Here is a 19,654-nt window from a genome sequence, read left to right on the forward strand (position 1 = left end):
GGGGCCCGGGTGCCCAACCAAAGAGCCAGAGGGCTTAAATTTGGCTTCCAGCTGCCAGCTGGAATTCGACATGCAGATGCTGGGGAAGAAAACTCAGCACAGGAACCTCATCTTTACTTCTTTCTCTTTCTTCCAGGCCTCAGAAAAGAAAATAAAAAATATTTATCTTTATTGAGTCAGCTCTCATGGCCTAGTGGTTAAAGTTCAACACGCTCTCCTTTGGTGGCCCAGGTTCGTTTCCTGGTTGTGGAACCACACCACCCGTCTGTCAGTAGCCATGCTATGGTGGTGGCTCACAGAGAAGAACTAGAAGGACTTACAACTAGAATATACAACCACGTACTGGAACTTTGCAGAGGAAAAAAAAACATTAGGACGATTGACAACAGAACAATCAGAGCAATTGCAAGGCATATCTTTTCCTGAAAAAAAAATTTTGTCTTTATTTTACTCTCATCAGGGCATGCCTGCTGTCTAGGTATGAAAGACTCTCATTCATTCCCTCATCCCTCATCCAATAATCAGGATCCCAATGTAGTATAAGACACTGTTATTAACTGTGAAGGATAGAGGAATGTTCTTTCTATTCTAATTCAGAGATCTGGGGGTCCAGAGCTGGGATGTGGGGGGCCAGGTAAGTGCAGAGACACTTGGGGGTGTCTCCGTTCTAGGGAGCCCCAGAGAAGTGGGGAGTGCTTGAGCAGATGGACCTCAGATCTGCTTTGGTTGGGGAAGCCAGGAGGAGTGATTCCATAGGAATTGTTTTGGACCCCTAACTGCATGGTGTGTTAACTCCTCACATCAGAGGAAGCCCCTTAGTGACACAGGCAAAGCCCCAGAGTGTTGTCTGTCTGAATCCCCGTCTTACACCCCACATATTCCTGAGCCGTGTCTCACCCCTCTCCATCATGATAACAGGTACCCAGAGTGCCAGCCTGTGCCAGGCTCTAGACAGAGGTGCTTCCTGCATATTCTGCATACTTCTCACAACAATCCTGTAACCTACATTGTTACACCCCACTTCACACATGAGGAAGCCGAGGCTTAAAGTCATGAAGTAACTTGTCCCAAATCACAAAGCTAGTGAGTGGTGGGCAGCACTGGATTGGGTAGGTTGGTACCCAGGTCTCTGACCTCTGCATCACATGCCCACACAGCAGGAAAGCCCACCACGGTGAGACCCCCTGTGCTGTAGGGCGAGCTGAAGAGCAGCCGTCTCATCTGCTTCTCGACACTTGGTGAGCCCTGGCCTGTCTGCAGCACCTCTAGAAACGAGAGTGCTGATGCCTGCCCAATCTCCCAGCAGGCTTGTTGGAGGCTGAGATGGAAACGGCCACGTGAACGCTCAGGAACACAAAATTGTTCTGTGTATGCAAAATGGTGTCATCGCTCTTATTGGGGAGGTGACATGGGGAGGCTGGAAGGCTGGACTAGGGGCTGGTCTCTGGGGACTTTGAGAATGGCCTCAGTTTCCTTGTCTGTAAAATTGAGGAGATTGAAGATATCATTGTTAATAGACTCTTCCGGTCCTAAAGTTTAACAATGACGATGATGGTGGTGGTGGTGACAATGTGATGATGAGCAGGTGAGGGTGGTGATGATGATGAGGTCAGACATCTGAGGTCACCTGACCTCAGAATCATTTCCTGCCGCCACCAGTGCCTCCAGCTCTCCTCAACTTCCAACCCCGCTGTGTCAAAGGCACGTGGGGTGGGCTAGTGATGAGATGGAAAGGAGGACCTAGAAGGCCAGAGAGAAGGGGTGATGCAAGATGCTAGAGGACAGTGCGCTTGTCTCAAGGCCTGGTACACAGTAAGCCAGTACTGACTGCCAGTTAATGGTTTTATTGAGCTACAGGTCACATACCATACAATCCAATGGCTTTTAGTATATTCACAGAGGTACACATCCATGTCGGGGTCTAGTGGTGAAGATTCAGCACTCTCACTGCCACAGCCTGGGCTCATTTCCCAGTCGGGGAACCACACCACCTTCCATCAGTTGTCACATCGTGGTGGCTGTGTGTTGCTGTGATGCCGAAAGCTGTGCCATCAGTATTTCAAATACCAGCAGGGTCCCGCATGGAGAACAGGTTTCAGTGGAGCTTCCAGACTAAGATAGACTGGGAAGAAGGACCTGGCCACGCACTCTTGAAAATATTGGCCATGAACACCCTGTGAGTAGCAGCGGAGCATTGTCTGATACAGTGCTGGGGGGTGAGAGGATGGCGCAGAAAGACCGGGCAGGGTTCCGCTCTGCTGTAAACGAGGTCACCAGGAGTCAGAATTGACTTGATGGCACTAACAACAAATAATCCATCACTACAATCAATTTTAGAACATCTTTATTACCCTAAAAGAAAGCCTGCACCCCTTGCCATCAACCAAATCTTCATCTGTCCCAATAAAACCATGACTTTTATTGTCATCTCTACCTTACAGAACAAGGAAAATGAGGCTCAGAGAGTCTTAACTTGCCCAAGACCACACGGCTGGTGTGTGACAGCATCGGGATTCCATCCAAGTTTACCGGAACCCAAAGCCTACGCTCCCGATCACATAGGTCAATTTGACCATTAAGGCAACTCAGGGTCAGAGAGTATGTGTGACCAGCTGAGGCCACACAGCTACTGCTATGAAGTGGTCAGGCTGAGGTTCAAATTTATTCTTGGCTCCTCATCCTATCCTTATTCCGTCCTGCTGCATCCCTACCCCTTCAGGATAAACAAATCAACATAATCAGAAGCAGCAGCATCCTAGGATCCTAGGATCCAGGAGCGAGCCCTAGAACCAGCAGGAGCTTCTCTTTTGGTGCCTGGGTCCAGCCTCAGCCTGCTCTTTGGATGTGAATGGCTCTCCGGGCCCCGCTGCTCCCTTCACCCTTGGCCCTGAGCACGGCGGGGAGGATCTAAGCAGGTGGAAGGAGTGACCCCAGCCAGAAGGAGGAGCAAGGCTTGTAAGACTGGTGAGCCCCTATCCACTCTCTTCCAAAGCATTGTCTTCCCAGGAGGAAATGCGGTGGAGAGCCCCCACTACCTGCTCAGATGTCATCGGGAGCTGTGGGCGAGTCTGAGAGGAGCGTATGTGTGGTCCCAAAGAGGGATGGGGTGGGAGAGCTGAGTTGCTTGGCGCAAAGAGCACTGCCTGGGGTGCTGGGAGCTTGGGGGTCTAGTCTCCGCTCTGCCCTGGACAACTAAGTCAGAGTGCTTAGTCCCTCTGGGCTCAGTTTCCCTGTCTGTAAATTTAGGGAGAAAATGGGGAACTGAATTTGGAAGAATTTAGGAGTTTCTTCCCAGGAAGAAAAAGTGCGACCGTCACCTCAAACGGTCTTTATTTTTAAAGGCTAAGGAAGCTGGTGGTTTAGCTGGCAATGGGTTGGATTTCCAGCTTTTCTACTCGGGGCAAGGAGGCTCCACTTTCATATCCTCACTCCCTTTATATGTGCAATGGAGCCGGTAAGAATCTAAAAACCACCCCACGGAAGAGGAATGGGCCGCGATAATAAACACAGCAGAGCCGGAGGTCCAGGTAGTGAGGAGAATTTATTTCTCACATCTTCCCTCCACTCTCCCAAGGTGTCCCATGGCAACGGGCATTGGGAAGGACTCATTCTTCCATCTTCTGTGGGAGGAAAAAAGTCAGACTCAGGAAATGAGTCAAACGGAAGGCGAGGCAGAGCATCGTCTTCAAGTGGGGCAGCTGGGGAGGCTGGAACTTCAGGAAAATATCAAGGAATGGCGTTATTTCCCTTTGCGCGTTGTCAGAGCCAAGCAGCTGAGCCCCTGGAGATGAGATGAGTCCCCTGGAGACAGGGCGAGTCCCCTGGAAAGCAGGGGCTTCTTGGGCAGCATCTCTCACAATAAGGAGGGTTGGAGATGATAAGGTGTCCAGCCCCTGGTCCCTCACTGCTCCCTCCCCCGAGCTGGAGCACGGGGTCCTGGCTACAGCAGTGGCATCTGTGAGTGCACAAGCAGGGAAGAGGCACCGAGGGCACCCTCCACACTCTCCCTCCCAGTGCTCCCTTGGTCCCGGGTCTCAGGACTTCTGGAGAAGGCTCCTCTCACCTGGCCCCCCACGTCTCGGCTCTTGGCCCGCAGCTTGTTGACCTGGGACTCGGCGATGTCGGCCCTCTCCTCGGCCTCCTCCAGCTTGTGCTGGACCCTCCGGCACCTGGACAGCTGCATGTTGGCCTGCTCCTCCTGAATGGGAGACGGAGCGGGTAGGAGGCTGAGGAGTCCCTCACTCTGGCTGAGGCCCTCAGTTCCTGAAGGCCTTTGGGGACCCGGGGAACCAGGAGAGCTGGGCCCCAGATTCCCTGCTGGCAGAGGAAGGAAAGCTGAGCTCTCTGGGGTGAGGACAATGCCCCCAGCTCCTGACCCTGTATACTGCCCGGATCACCTTGTGGGTGCTGCTGCCCACCTAGGTGCCCGCTCATGTTTCCCTGCACCCCTCCTCTATGCCGTCTCTCCCACTGGAGCTCTCTGGAGGAGACCCACCTCCGGAGTCCTCCCAAGGCACCCAGAGCTGTCAGAGACCAACGGCCCAAGTCCTCCTCGCCCTGTGCCTACTCTCAGCATCCTGTCTGTGGCCAGGCCATCTGGCAGGTCTATTTGAGTGTGAACCAAGGGTTCCTGACAAAGGTGGCCTGCTGGGCACCCTCCAGGCTGGCCAGTCCTGCTGTGACTGCCCCAATGCAATGGGCATGAATCCCTCCCTGCATTTACCCAGTTGCAATCTGTGTCCCTGAGGTCAGGAGGGAACCAACAGCCTCCTGGGCAGGGAGGAAAGAGAACAAGGGGAGAAGCCATGCGCTCAGTCATTTCTCCAGGGCAGGGTCCCCCTAGTTTTGTTCCTCAGAATCCTAGTCATGTGTGATACTCTGCATATGATAAAAAGGTTCCCAGGTCCATTAAGGGTGGGACATGCTACATTCTAGAACGCCTCTTCCCCTTCAAAGAGTCAATTACATTTTACCTACAAAATCTGAGGAGTCCTTGAAGTAAAGCAACGAGTTCAACTTTGATTAACCCAGAGTTTCCAAAATGATTTCTTTTCTATGAAGAAAAAGTGCGCCCCTCAACCCACCTCAACCCCGCTTCCTGCTATTAATATTCCTCACACCCAGCATCCCCAGAAGATACTCTGGAAAACACCAGTTTCAGCCCACTCCATTTCCTTCCTGTTGGTTTCACCTATTTGACCAAGGGCAGATGGAAAAGGATGGACTCCAGTGGGAGTCAGGGAGGGCCCGGGAAGGACGAGGTGGTGGGGACCAGGGAGAGGGGCGAGGTGGGATGATGTGAATTAGGATGAGGGGCCTCGGGCCAGGTCACAGGGGCTGGCAGGGCTGGTGGGGTGGGCTGAAGTGGTGAGGGAGTCAGGGCGAAGCGAGGCCGGCAGGGTGGGCTAAGACGCCCTGGGGTGGGGGGGTAGGATAAAGTGAGCGGGCTGCGGCAGAGGGTGGGGACGGAGGGGGCTGGGCCGCGTGGGGTGATGCACGAGGCCCAGAGGAGATGGAGGGGACAGGTTTGTTTAAGGCAGACCAGGGCCGGGAGGAGGAGAGGCGGCCCTGTGTTTACAGCCTGCAAATGCAAACTCAGGCCCTGGGAACTCTAGGAAACAGGAACGCACTCCCGCTCAGAGCTGGGGGCAGCCAGGCCAGCGTGGGCTCCGGGGACCCCCGTACTCACGGCCTCCTCAGCCTGCCTCTTGTAAGCCTTCACTTTGGCCTGCAGCTTGTCCACCAGGTCCTGAAGCCGGAGGATGTTCTTGCGGTCCTCCTCGGCCTGCAAACACAGCACCCGTGCAGGGCCCAAACCCACTGCGGCTTCCGATGGGGTCTGAGCAGCAAAGCGCTTGGGGAGGTTTCTGAGACCTCTACCTGGTAAGTCATTTCCTTGACTTTTCGTTCGTATTTGTGGGCCCCCTTTAGAGCTTCAGCTCCCCTCTTCTGCTCAGCGTCTAGCTCATTCTCCAACTCGCGCACCTGGGTGAGGCGAAGAGAACACAGAGTTCAGGTTGGGTCCCCGGGCTTCTCTGATGGACTTGTGTGTTAGTCATTGCAGGGTGAACTCAAGATCCTCTAACCATATTTTGCAAATGCGTCTCCTCCTAGGGCTCAAGAACCAAACTTTGTTCATAAGGCCAGCACTAGTCCCTGCAGTAGCTTTGTGCAAATGAGAATAAGATGCCCTCTTTGGGCAGAGGCACGCCCAGGTGCACACAGCTTGGCTACTGGGCTGGACTTTGCAAAAGATACCCCTTCCTGGGGTCACACAGTTTGGCGAAGACCGTGCTTCAGACCTGACTTGTTCCTGTAGGCGAAACCTGCATGGCCCTTCATGGTGGCCCTGATTCCTGGTCAAGTAAGGCAGCAGGGGTCATGGAGAGAACCTGGGCCAGGAATAGTCAAAGGCATGTTCAAGCCCCAGGTCCAGCTGATCAATTGACCAGCAAGTCAGCTGCCGTCTCTGTGAGTCTCTGTGTATTTAGGATGGAGGTTATAATTCCTGCCCAACCTACCTCAAATGTGGGGCTCTAATTAGACAGAGTACATGAAGGTATTTTTTAAATGATAAAGAGCTACACAGGCGTTGTTAATTCCATAGCTTCTTATGCCTTTCCTGAAGTCTTGAGGTGAGAGGACAGCCATCGAGAATGCAGGTCACCAACTGTGACCCAACTCTACAGTCCAGAGAGAGCCAAGCAGCAGGGGTGGTGGCCGGCCACTGGGAATCCCAGTGGCTGCGGAGAGTAGGTGACTTTGGCCTTGTAGGCTCACTAGAAACCCTGAAATTTACCAGTGGAATAGGCTGACTCTGGGCGCTGCTCCCACAAAGATCCCACCTCCCATCCCTACCCTCTGGGGGCTGGGAAGCTGTCTCCCACCAGCTTCTACAAAACATTTGTTCCCCTGGGAATGCGCTCAAGGCCTCTGTAAGGTCTACGGAACTAAGACAAGTGGGCAGCTGGGAACCGGTGCAGTCAAGGTGCCTTACCATGCGAGGGGGAGAGGAATCAGAGAATCATAGAGGGTGGCAAGGATCTAATCTCTCCCATGATGGAGGGATCCAGGAGGAGGACAGGCTCAAGCTCATTTTAGTGGAACAGGACTGGGAATAATTAAACATAAGCATTTAAAGAAATTTTTGGGAAGCTCTATCTTCCCTGACATTTACTTTTGTTACTCATGTGTCCATGGCCTAGTAGATTTTAGGCAAAAAATCCTTTCACATTTAAAGTGTACAAATGTGGGTGACCACATCCTTAGAGGCTGGCATAAAGAATGACTGCATTTTGGGGCTTTTCTGCTGGGGAAAGTTGCTTCCTTCTCTTTGCCTGCTCCTCATCCTCTTTGCCTCCCACTCTTTCACTTCCTCTCATCCAGGGACAACAGAGACGTTCTAACAACCTCCTCCGCGCAGCCCTTCTCCAAAATGTCAACTGGTAGCGGAGCCCATTTTGAAAAGAAATGAAATAAACTATCCCAGGTCTAAGGGAAAAGCAAGGGTACAGGTAACGAAGGGAGCAATCAGCAAAGGAACTAACCAAGTGCAAAATATGCTCCAGATAAAGAAAAAGCAGGACTGTCCTATTTGGGGCATTGAACTCCCTGGCGCATTAGCCTGGAGGAAGCGCCAATCACCCCGTTCAGGATGGGGTGAGAAACACACCAACACTGCAGATCGTGGTTAGGAAATCTGGGAAGGGAGTGAGACCTGGGAGTGGGGAGATAATGGAGAATACAGATTTTATGTAGGATGGGCCATTGTTTATCAAAGTGGAGTTTGGTCCAAAATGTAAATTACACCAAAATGTGGAATTTTATGACTGTAAAGTACATTTACCCCATTTATGTAGATCTGAATCTGTGTAAAAAACAGAACGTGAACATTTAAAAATGTCATTACACTACAGTTATTGAGGCAAAAGCATTCTGAAGTGGATTTGTGCTCATTGGGGGAGAGGAACCCGTGAAGGAGAAATAGGCGGGAAATTTGGCTCACAGAGAGTTTTGCAAGTAGTCCTCAAACTAAATTTGCAGTCAACTCAATCAGTGGTCACTTTCCCGCAAGCTAAATTTCCGGATTGTGGTTCTGCCTGTAGTGGCTGAACCGGTGTCATTTTGAGGATGAGAGTTGTCTCAAGCCACTCTACCCGGTTCTCCAGTTTCTGGATCTGCTTCTTCCCACCCTTCAGGGCCAGCTGCTCAGCCTCATCCAGACGGTGCTGCAGGTCCTTCACCGTCTGCTCCAGGTTCTTCTTCATCCGCTCCAGGTGGGCGCTGGTGTCCTGCTCCTTCTTCAGCTCCTCAGCCATCATGGCCACCTGGTTAAGTTCACAGGAAATATCAGTGGGCCATCCACCCATCCCTACCTGGAGCATAGGGAAGATGCTGTAAGACTGGTTCTGTACATGCTGACATGTGCCTCCCACTCAGCCATCACTGACTATCCATAGCACGTTGCCTCTCCTGAGACTCCATCTCATTCCGTTTTTCCAAGTTTACTAACTGACTGTAGGCGGTAAGGAGATGAAATCTACTTGTCATGCTCTGGCTTAGAAGCCCCTTTCTTATCTCCAAACACCATCTCTGAAAAGGAAGAACAGAGCTCACATCTGTGATGGCCTTCTTGGCCTTCTCCTCCGCATTCCTGGATTCCTGGATAGAGTTCTCCATCTCCGCCTGGCACTGGGCTATGTCAGCTTCCAGTTTTTTATTCGTATTTATCAGGCTCGTGTTCTACAAGAAAAATGAGACACCGAGGTATAGGTTATATTTGGACACTTAAAACAACTGGAAGGGAGAGAGTTGGGCGGGGAAGGAAATAAATCATGATCTATTTCTTATTTTTCACATGGGGATTTGCTAGACACTGTTTCATTCTTGATCAAACAGAAAGTCCTGAAACAGACCCAGGAATTATACATAAAAGAGCTGAATGAGTGATAAAGGTAGACTTTCAAATATTTGAGGAAGGATAGATTATTCAATAAAAGGCGCTAGAACAAGGAAATGATTGATAGACATAACCATATAAAGTAAAAAATAATTTTCATGATCAAAATATGCCATAAATAGAATTGAAAGGGTGATGACAAACTGGGAGACACTTGCAGTGTATATTGCTGAAAAAATATTTCCTTCCTTAACATTTAAAAAAGACAAATCATGCAAATAAGAAAAAAGGGCAAAAAGCACAAATAGGTAAAACACATCAGAAGACATACAAATGGCCAAGAAATATGATGAAACGTTTCACCTCATTAGTAACCAAAGAAATAAGAATTTAAAAAATGATGTATTTTTCAACAATAAAATTGGTGACAATTAAAAAAATAATAGCTAGGGTCTTGAGAATTTATAGGAAAGAGCTCTTACATATTTTCCCAATGGGAATGAAAATTGGGACAACCTTGTTAATGATCAATTAACAATATACTGCAAATGTCTTCATTGTTTTGACTGTGAAATATTGCTTCTAGGAATGTATTTACTTCTAGGAATATTAATAATAGTGGATATATGTGAAAATTTAGTTATGAAGAAGTTCATCATAGCAATCTTCCTAATAGTAAAAAATTTTATTGAAATCACTTTAAAGTATCCAACACAGAGGATTGATTAAATGAAAGTACTGTAATACACAACTATAATAGACTACTGTTCTGCCATTAAAAATATTCAGGAGCTGGCCTGGTGGCACAGTGGTTAAGTTTGCATGTTCCACTTCAGCGGCCCAGGGATTGCTGGTTTGGATCCTGGGTGCAGACCTATGCACTGCTTGTCAAACCATGCTGTGGCAGGCGTCCCACATATAAAGTATTGGAAGATGGGCATGGATGTTAGCTCAGTGCCAGTCTTTCTCAGCAAAAAAGAGGAGGATTGGCAGCAGATGTTAACTCAGGGCTAATCTTCCTCAAAAAGAAAAAAAATTCAAGAAGACTATTTAAAGATGTAGAAATATGTTCATGATACATTTTTAAAATGAAAATAAGTTGCAAAAAGATTGATCACATTTTTTCCAAAAATATACTTATGTACACAGACAAGGGCTTAGAATGAAAGATCTCAAAATGTTAACAATATGGTTATTTTTCCTCTTTTGGTTCATTTGTATTCTCTATTTTTTTTTTGCTGAGGAAGACCAGCCCTGAGCTAACACCTGTTGCCAGTCTTCCCCTTCTTTTCCTTTTTTGTTGCTTGAGGAAGACCAACCACAAGCCAACATCTGTGCCAATCCTCCTCCACTCCGTATGTGGGTTGCTGCCACAGCATGGCCAATGAATGGTGTAGGTCTGCACCTGGGATCTGAACCCCCAAACCCGGGCAGCTGAAGCTGGAGTGTGCCAAATCCAACCACTACACGACTGGGTTGGCCCCCTATTCTCGATTTTTTTATAACAAGGAATTTTAAAAATCTTTCATAAAAATAATCAAAATAATTATTTCAAAAACAATCCTAATTCTAAGATTGCAGCTTAAATGTTACTTCCTCTGTGAAGACTTCTTCAGCCCCTTTATGTAATAAATTTATCCTTCCTCGCTCTGATTTCCCCACAACATGCATGACCTTCTTTCTTCAGATAAAAGAAAGCTCAGAAATCTGTCCATCTGGAGTCAAAGTTATTCCAAGAACTAAGCTTAACGAAACTTGGTCTTGACCGCTAGTCTGGGAGGAACGGCGGGTGCTCCTTTCCACTTCGCGGAGTCCATCCTGCCCCGAGGGTGGACCCTGAGTGGAGGAGGATGGGCGCACCTGGGAGTGCAGGAGCTGCACGTGGTCGCTGGCATCCAGCAGCTCCTGTTCCGACAGCCTGCGGGTCCTCTCCGTCTGCTCCAGGGCCACCTTCATCTCCTCCAGCTCCTCCAGCAAGAGGCCATTCCTGCGCTCCACGATGGCCAGCTGCTCCTTGAGGTCCTCGTTGCTCCTCAGGGCGTCGTCCAGGTGCAGCTGGGAGTCCTTCAGGAGAAACCAGGAGTGAGGCCAGAGCCCAGGGCAGGCTGAGGGCCAGGCCAGGTCCAGCACAGGCCGCCTGCTCACCTTGAGCTGGCCCTGGACTGTGCGCAGGTGTTTCTGGGTTTCTCCCGCCTGGCGGGTGGAATGGCCCAGCTGAATCTCCATCTCGTTGAGATCTCCCTCCATCTTCTTCTTCAGCCTCAGGGCGTCATTCCGGCTCCGGATCTCAGCATCCAGCATGCTCTGCGTGGCCTCTGCGGCCCGCTGGCTGTTTCTTTTAAGTTGCTCGATTTCTTCATCCTTCTCGGTGACCTTGCGGTCAAGCTCGGCTTTCACCTGGCTCAACTCTAGTTGGACACGCAAAATCTTGCTCTCCTCGTGTTCCAAGGAACCCTGATAAAAGCAAAGCAGTGATTGGGAGTGCCGTGGGCAGCCATATTCTTGAATGAGTATTTTTATCCCCATTAAGATAAAATGGGTATTATCATACCCATGTTACGGATGAGTAGAACAACACTCAAAAAGGTCAAACGATTTGCTCCCAAATGTCCCTACTAGTAATGAAGCTGGAACTGAAACTTTGTATTTGTCATTAACAAACAATCTTATGTCTTGGGGAGACAGAGCATCTTTTTGAATTAGTAAAAATTTTATTGGGTGTCTATTTTAATAGTGACCATAAGTCAGAGCCAATCCATTCTCTGAAATGACAGAGCAACTGATCTCTCATTATCCTGCGTTATGGAGATATCCACAGAAACATCTCGACCATCCGCCCTGCACTGGCCACCACTGATTATTACATCAGGACCCTGCACTACTTTGATCCTACAGATTTCCCAATAGCCAGAGACGATCGTGGGCAACTCTCTGTCAAAACGGAGGGATTCTGAGCCGGCTCTCACGATGTTTGGTGATTGATTTCTCGCTTCTTGAGAGGAAGATATTGAGGGCATAATGAATAAATTTTTTTATTTTCCAAAGGAGAAATACGATGGACTAGCGGACACCCAGGAGGTGAAGCAGCGGGGCCCGGCTGTTTCCCCAGGGATGGCTGGATGTTCTTCCCCAGTGGAGCCTCAGCTCCTCCTGGCAGGAAGCGCCCAAAGGGGCGGTCGAGTTGCCCTCCTTCAGTGTCCCATCCTTCTGAGCTCCCCCGTGTCGGATCCCAGACACTTGCCTCCGCCTCCTCCAGGGCGGCCTGGAGGTCTGACTTCTCTTGTTCCACTTGTTTCTTGCTCTTTTCCATCTCCTGAAGATTCTTGCTGGTCTCTGCAATCTGCTCAGTTAGGTCAGAAATCTCTTCTGCAAAGGACACGCTCAATTTAGGCTGTTGCAACAGGCTCCGGTTGGCAGCACAGGCATTGGGGACTGGCGGTTCATGCACAATATTTATATCAAAGAGAATGCAGTAGAGCCCTTTGGGGGAGGTGTTGGCAGGGCACAGGCATGTCACCTCACCTGAACTATGCAGAGAGAACAGCAGCAAGAACTCTGGACAGCCCTAAAACCTCACAGAGGATACGGATGGTCACAGAGTGGACCAGAGGGGAGACTGGTGGGCAAAAATCCATAGAATCGTAGTCTTTTGGAACTAGAAGGGGCTTTAAGGCACATTGGACGGGTCTCATTTTGTTGGTCAGGAGTTTGAGGTCCTAAGGGATTTAGTGATATGCCCGAGGACACGAAGCCATGTGGAGACAGAATCCGTGGAAGATCTTGTTCTCTCACAGAGTGGACAGCTTAGCAGCCCACTGTGCCCTCCGCCCTCAAGGACATGATGTGGCTGCCACTGTGTCCCACATCAGGACGTCAACTGAGTCAATGCGTAAATGCGAGCATTTTGTGGGCAGTAGGAAGGAGGCCACGTTTGGAGGCGGCTGTGGCCAAGTCGGGGAGAGGTGGCAGGAAGAGCAGGGGACCATTACACGCCTGTGGTGGGGAGAGCTCACCTTGCAGATTTTTATTCTCCCGCCTCAGCGTCTCTAGCTGATCCACCACCTCCTCGTAGGCATTCCGCATCTTGAAGAGTTCAGTACTAAGTGACCTGGACTCTTTCTGAGCAGCTTCCAACTCAGCTTTGCTCTCGTCCAGCTTTTGCTTCCAGTCTGCAAGGACCTAGAAGATGAAAAGGGACATGTGAGAGGCAGAAACGGCCCAGGGACTTGAAGAGTCCGTGTAACCAGGGCTGTCAGCAACGCCAAGGTTACCCATCCATCCTTAGGGACCAAAGACACAGGGTGGGCCGCACTCTAGATCACAATAGCACTTCGGGTGATCTGCCGCATTCTTAAAAACACATTTTGATCTCAGAGTCATCTGAATTAGCTTTAAGTAAAAATAAAGTTCCCTTTGGAGGGACCAGCACAAAATTAAAGAGACACTGCAAATCCCACCCCTCTCCCAAACTGGGCCTTGATGCTCCCGCTGCGGGCCTCCCGGAACGTATGTGCATCTCACACATCCAGGCCTGAAAGGCTGTGGCTTTCATCACTGCTATCAAGAGCTTGGGACGGACCTTATCAAAGTTCCTCTGCTTCTTGTCCAGGGTGGTACAGGCGGTGTGGGCCCGCTCCAGATCCAGCATGAGGTCATCCACTTCTCCCTGGAGCCTCTGCTTGGTTTTCTCCAAGGAAGCACACTTGGAGCTCACCGCCTCTGTGTTTTCCTCGGCCTCCTGGAGCCTCTGGGCCAGTTTCTTCCTAAGAGAACCAGACCTTTTCTATTGTTGGCAAAGGTAGACTATTTTAGAAGTAACTGTCAAATCTAAAGAGAAATGAGCAGTCTATATGGGACTGGCACTTGAGAAGACCCAGACCTAGAGTTTCATGAATGGACGGGATCTAAGAATCACCTGGAGAGTCCCAAAATTCTTGGTGGCAAAGCAGGTCACCAAGAAAGCACCAAGGGAAGCAGGTGGAATGGACAGTTCCAAGGCAGGGACAGAGAGACCCTATCTGAAAACTTAAGAAAGCTCGAAGGCCTGGGTAGGAAGAGAGATTCTCCCAAGGTGGGAAGAACTCTTTGTCCCTTCACTTGTGTCTTAGGGTCACCTCTCCTACAGTAACCTGCGAGCCCATACTTGGCCTCCTCCAGCTCCTCCATGCGCTGGATGGCGTCCGTCTCGTACTTGGTCCTCCACTGGGCAACCTCGCTGTTGGCCTTGGACAGCGCCCTCTGCAGCTCGGCCTTGGATTCCTGCTCCTCCTCGTACTGTTCCCGCAGCAGGTCACAGTCGTGGCGGGAGGACTGCAGGGCGTGGGCCAGGGCGTTCTTGGCCTGCCGAATTACAGTGGTGACCAAATCGCAAAAACCTTTGGCCATTTTCCAAGTTATTTTCATTTAAACTGGCGTTTCCCAGCTTGAATCGTTTCCATGCTGCCTTCACAAATTTTTCTCTACTAGCGTATTGCCTGTTTTATTTGCTGAATTTTTAAAAAGTTGGCTCTTTTATTATATTCAGATATATTTATTTAAAAAGTAAATGACTATACTACAGTAACTGGAAAACCATTAACGTTTGCCATAAATAGAAGGTAAACATAAGAACAAACGCAATGGAAATAAAGCAACGTTATCACCTTCCAGGTAGGCACTCGGCTGCTGTGCTCTGTGCCTGAGGCCTACTCTCTATTGCTTAATAAGGAACATGAGCATGTGCTGGAGAGACGCATCCAAGGTGAGACCTCTTCCTTGATGGAATCAGAAGAATTGAGGCAGAATTAGAAAGGGAAGAATTTTCTCCCTGCTAGGTGCAATGTTATGAAATGCTGTGACCATGAAAAACCTAAAAGCGTCTTTTGGGGTCACCAGGGGGCTGTGTGCCCACACCGGGGAGCTCTGATTCGAGCTGCACCGTCTCCGTGGCTCTGCCTCCTCTTCCTGAGCAGGGAAGGACACGCCGGAGGCCTCCATGACTCCCTCCCGTCTGGTTAGGAGGACAGTTCAGCTCTCATCATGACGGTCACATCGAAGAAAGAGTTTTGTTGACGCAACGCAGTCATCTGTACATCAGTACAGATGATGTACATTGGTACATTTTCATTCTTTTCAAACACACATAAACAGCAAAACTTTGCCCAGGAAGGAAAACTTCGCTGCTACTGAATCCTGGCCTCGCTCCTGGGATGGACCTTCTCACTGCTCATCCAGACTCTGATTCTCGCCACTCCCCGCACCCCCTCGGTCCACCAAAGAGCCTTACCATGCACTAGAAAGATGGAGGCAAACATAGTGCTCGTTCTTTTTTGGAAGAGGCAGATGGATTTTGTGAGAATTCCAAAAGATTTCCTTGTAAGTCTTAGCTGATGCGTGGCAACCTCAGAATTACATTTACACAGTTTTGCCAATGCCTGGATTCCTATTCTAATACTTGGACACACATCGGCAGCATTTACTAAGCATCTGCTGTGTGCACCGTTCTACTGTGCGCTGTTCCTGCTGTTTACTATGACAGTGGGGAAAAATTCCTCTTGCCCTCCAGGAGGTTACAGATCAGTGGGGAGGCAGGCATTACAAACATGCGCATCTGGACATTGACGTCAAGAACACGATGATGATGGTGTTTGTGTTTACACAAATGTCCCAAGGGTGCCTCTAAAACCATGCAGTCTTTTTGGAGAAGAGGAGCTTAAAATCAGGTGTTGTAGTAGGTAATACACAAAGTGTGATGTAGAAGAAAGAGGAGGGCATTTCAAGCAACCTGGATGCACTGCGGGGCAGAGTAAAGGAACACAGAGGCAGAGATGGTCCAGCTAGTGCAGTGACATGGAGGGGATGGCCCTGGTTGGAGAGCGGATTTTATCAGACCATTCTGTGGGGCCAGAAGAGCCCAGAGGATGGACCACCCTTGCAGTTTTCTAGTTCTAAGGAGGGAAACCCAATGCCAAGGTCCTCTAACCTCAAAGAACGGGTTCCTACCATACTACAAGGCAGAGAGAAGAAGCATCAGACTTGGCGATGTAGCTCTGCCTCCAACCAGCTTCGTGGCTTCTTGGGTTCTTTCCGACTCTGCCATTCCAAAAAGAGGCATCCTCACCTTGGTTTCTTCTTCCAGTTGCCTCTTAAGATCCTCCAGCTGCTGGGTCAGGGCCTGCTTGCTCTTGGTCAGCTGTGAGATCAGAGACTCCTTCTCCTCCATTTGGTGGCTCAGCTCCCCTACCAAACAGATGCGGCCCCCGTGTCAGTGCCGCTGAGCATCCTCTCCCACGGCCCAGCTGGACCACAGCGCCCTGCCCATCCTCACCATTTTGGGTCTGCAGTCTTGCCTTCTGCATGTTCAGATCATGGATTAACTGTGTCTGTTGGTCATCCTTGGCTTTGATTTCATTAAATTGGTCTTCCACAGTTCGGCACATTCTTTCTATGTTACTCTTTAAAAAAAAAAAAGAATCAACATGAATGGGAAAAATGGATTCCTGGTGCTCAATATTGAACTGGGCAATCTGACGGTTTAGCTTCTTGTCAGGTAAAACAAAAATACAAATACAGAACACATAAAGTCAGTTTAAAAGGTCATAATCATTTCACATTTGTTTCACTTTTATTTGTATTGCTGCTTAATCACCAATAGCTTGAAAATCAGCTTTTGGTAGATAAGTACTTAATGATTTGTAAACAAACATTTGAGAAGATGCCACTCAAAGAAACCCGGGATTTTCTTGTAACATAAGCAATTTTATTGCCATGTGCATAATATTGTCTTGGATGTGTCTGTTTGCAAGCAATACATTCAGGTGACACTGTTGAGTGGTTCATTTAATTATATAAATGGTTCCCTACAGTGGAGGCAGTGTGGAGGGGTTCTCATCCTCGGCTTCTAGTCAGCCTGTATTTTTGTGAAATTTGTTTAAAACCTTGCATGTGTTGTAGAATTCTTCCCTCCTCCTCCTCCACCTCATATAATATAAAATAAATCTATCAAGCATATATTTTTCCTTCGACTGTGAAGTAGGAGATGGCAGCAGAAGAGGCAGGAATGTGAAATCCAAAGGAAGTTCTCAAGGGGCTTAGGGTATCTTTGAGAAGATGACATACGAACACAAAAGAATCTAATCTGGGGAAGCTGAAAAAGCGAGGGGGACTCAGAAGGAGAAAAAGCAAAGGATACAACAACTTAAAAAGTGTAAAGAAATATAAAATGCTTCTTCTACTGGGTTTTAAAATTGGAAACAGAGAGCAGACAGCAATGATGGAGACAGGGAGGTTGTAGGGAGGGACTGGCCATAGGCACGGCACGTGGGTGCTGCTGGAGCCACTCCTAACGCAGCCGACTCTGTAATCTAGCCTGGCTTGCTACAGGGGAGAGAGATGGTAGCAGAGGGAGGGAGAGAGAGAGAATGGGGAGGGAGGGTGCAGAATATACATACAGACACAACTTCTCAGAGAAAGGAAAAAAACCAAGACAGGCAGAAAAATGGGGAAGCAGGAAGGAGAGAGAAAGGAGTTGCAGTCAGGGAGTGAGGAAGAAATCAAGAGAAAGCACGGCTGTGTGGACCCAGACTGGACCCACACAAGGACAGCAAGGGGCAGCGTGGAGACCACCTTCATTCTCTGACCGGTATCTCCCACTCCTTTTCTCCACAGACAGCCTGACCTTCTGGGCACCCTCTGCCCAAGGCCCACGGCTCGCTCTCTGGGGTCACTGCTTCCAGCCCAGCTCAGCAGCCACAAGTACAGCTCTGAGCCCCCTGGAGGGAGGGCCACTCTTGAATCCAGGAGCACGCGGTCGTGCTCTGAGGACACCTTTGCTTTGAAGTCACACGCAGAGGTGGTTTACCACAAAGCTGGTGAAGTCTAAGCTTCCGGGCCCTCATTTGCATGGGCCCCAGAGTGTGCAGGTTGCTGTAGAAGGGTCCAGGTTGGGAGGGGAAGCGGGTTGCAAGCAGAATATATTTCTAGGTAAGCATTTCTGAAAAATGGCTAAAGAGGTCTTAGAAGACAGGGACCTGAGTGTCCAAGGCGCCAGTAATTTGTGACTTATTTTTCTCATTCTAAATAAATACTTATTTACCCGCTTAATTTTGCATTCACAATTTTGCGTATACTTTCTTTAAGAGTCCTTCTGGGGTTTTATATGCTTCGAGTGCCACCACACCTGGATCCACCCCAGCTCTCATGCATATCCTCACGGTGGTTGTGCCTCCCAGGGACTAATAGTATGGGCTAAGACAGAGACCTGTAGAAAACCACACCCAGCAAGGCCCCGTGGTGTGATCCATCCACAGGTTTAGTTCTAGAAAATGCCAGATGGATCAGAAGCTTTCTGAAAGGTTCTGGAAGGCTGATGAGACCTTGAGTCGTAGCATATCATTGGATCAAGCTTGACTGACTTGAATGAATTTGGGGGATTGGGAGCAGGCAGAAGTGGGGGAGAGGGTTTCAGTTTAGAACACGCAGGGAGTTTGGGGTACTGAATTACACAAGCGCCCTGGGCAGCCAGATATGTTGGCCTTGCATTTGCCAAGAGCAGAAGGGGCAGGTACCTTCGACTTGGAGACAGTCTCCATGTTGCTGGCCATGTCGTCGATCTCCATCTTCAGCTCGCTCTTCTCCTTCTCTAGTTTCTGCTTGACCCTCTGCAGGTTGTCTATCTGCTCCCCGAGCTCGGCCACACTGTCCGTGTGCTTCTTCCGCAGAGCGGCAGTGGTGGCTTCATGCTGCAGGGTGGCCTCCTCCAGGTCCCTGCGGAGTTTCTGGAACTCAGCCTCCCGCTTCTTGTTCATCTCAATCTGGGCTGAAGTCGCCCCACTGGCTTCTTCCAGCCGCTCGCTGATCTCCTCCAGTTCTCTGGCCAGATCCGAGCGCTGCTTCTCAATCTTGCCTCTGAGAGTGTGTTCTGCTTCAATCTCTTCCTCCAGCTCTTCTGTGCGGGCCTGAAAGTGTCACCGTATCAGGAATGTTGTGGGGGCAGCAGCCCACTCTGGGAGGGGTGGGTAGTGAGGGTTGGGAGTAGGCACGATAAAGTAAAGAATATACTGTCTCATTAAATTAGTGAAAAAAACTTGGCAACAATCTCAATGTGCATCAACAAGGGAATGGTCAAGTCAGCTGCGTTGGCGCCATGCTCCAGGGTCCATGAAGCAGCCAGATGTCCACCCACGTGTACCATGGACAGCTCTGCAGAATGCACTGCTGTGTGAAGAGAGCAAGCTGCAGAATGATCGTCTCAGTATGATAATATTTAGGCCGAAAAATATAAAGGATTAAATAGTTCTTGTTCCTTTATATTTTATGTATATATTTTTATGTGTTTATATCTTATATATTTCTGTATAGATATACATATACATATATTTTATGTGTACATTATATATATTTTATGTTCTTATTCCTTTATATTTTTATGTATATACATATACATATATATGTGTGTGTATATATATATGTCTTATATATATATATTTTTAAAGATTGACACCTGAGCTAACAACCATTGCCAATCTTTTTTTTTTTGTTTTCCTGCTTTTTCTCCTCAAATCCCCTCAGTACATAGTTTTATATCCTAGTTGTGAGTGCCTCTGGTTGTGCTATGTGGGACGCCACATCAGCATGGCCTGATGAGCAGTGCCATGTCCGTGCTCAGGATCCGAACCAGCGAAACCCCGGGCAACCGAAGCAGAGCGCGAGAACTTAACCACTGGGCCATGGGGCTGGCCCCTATCCTGTATATTTTTGAGGGGTCTTAAATGTGTA

The 19,654-nt window shown here is 49.0% G+C and overlaps 1 protein-coding gene across 1 annotated transcript in view; it reads right to left on the minus strand.

Annotated features, from left to right (window-relative positions):
• Positions 1-3,522: 3,522 nt before the first annotated feature.
• The window catches only part of MYH13 (myosin heavy chain 13), a 47,804-nt gene continuing 31,672 nt past the window's right edge, over positions 3,523-19,654 (minus strand). Inside the window, exons 25-39 of the mRNA XM_070563765.1 lie at positions 18,445-18,834; positions 16,206-16,332; positions 15,999-16,117; positions 14,043-14,239; positions 13,479-13,662; positions 12,913-13,078; positions 12,141-12,265; positions 11,045-11,353; positions 10,760-10,963; positions 8,617-8,742; positions 8,157-8,327; positions 5,881-5,985; positions 5,690-5,785; positions 4,064-4,198; positions 3,523-3,620 (exon numbers count right to left, since the gene is read on the minus strand). Coding sequence (XP_070419866.1) covers positions 3,606-3,620; positions 4,064-4,198; positions 5,690-5,785; positions 5,881-5,985; positions 8,157-8,327; positions 8,617-8,742; positions 10,760-10,963; positions 11,045-11,353; positions 12,141-12,265; positions 12,913-13,078; positions 13,479-13,662; positions 14,043-14,239; positions 15,999-16,117; positions 16,206-16,332; positions 18,445-18,834 — 2,469 coding nt within the window. The 3' untranslated portion in view covers positions 3,523-3,605. The remainder of the gene's footprint in view (positions 3,621-4,063; positions 4,199-5,689; positions 5,786-5,880; positions 5,986-8,156; positions 8,328-8,616; positions 8,743-10,759; positions 10,964-11,044; positions 11,354-12,140; positions 12,266-12,912; positions 13,079-13,478; positions 13,663-14,042; positions 14,240-15,998; positions 16,118-16,205; positions 16,333-18,444; positions 18,835-19,654) is intronic.

Source organism: Equus przewalskii, chromosome 10, assembly GCF_037783145.1.
Source record: "Equus przewalskii isolate Varuska chromosome 10, EquPr2, whole genome shotgun sequence".
In the NCBI taxonomy this organism is placed as follows: domain Eukaryota; kingdom Metazoa; phylum Chordata; class Mammalia; order Perissodactyla; family Equidae; genus Equus; species Equus przewalskii.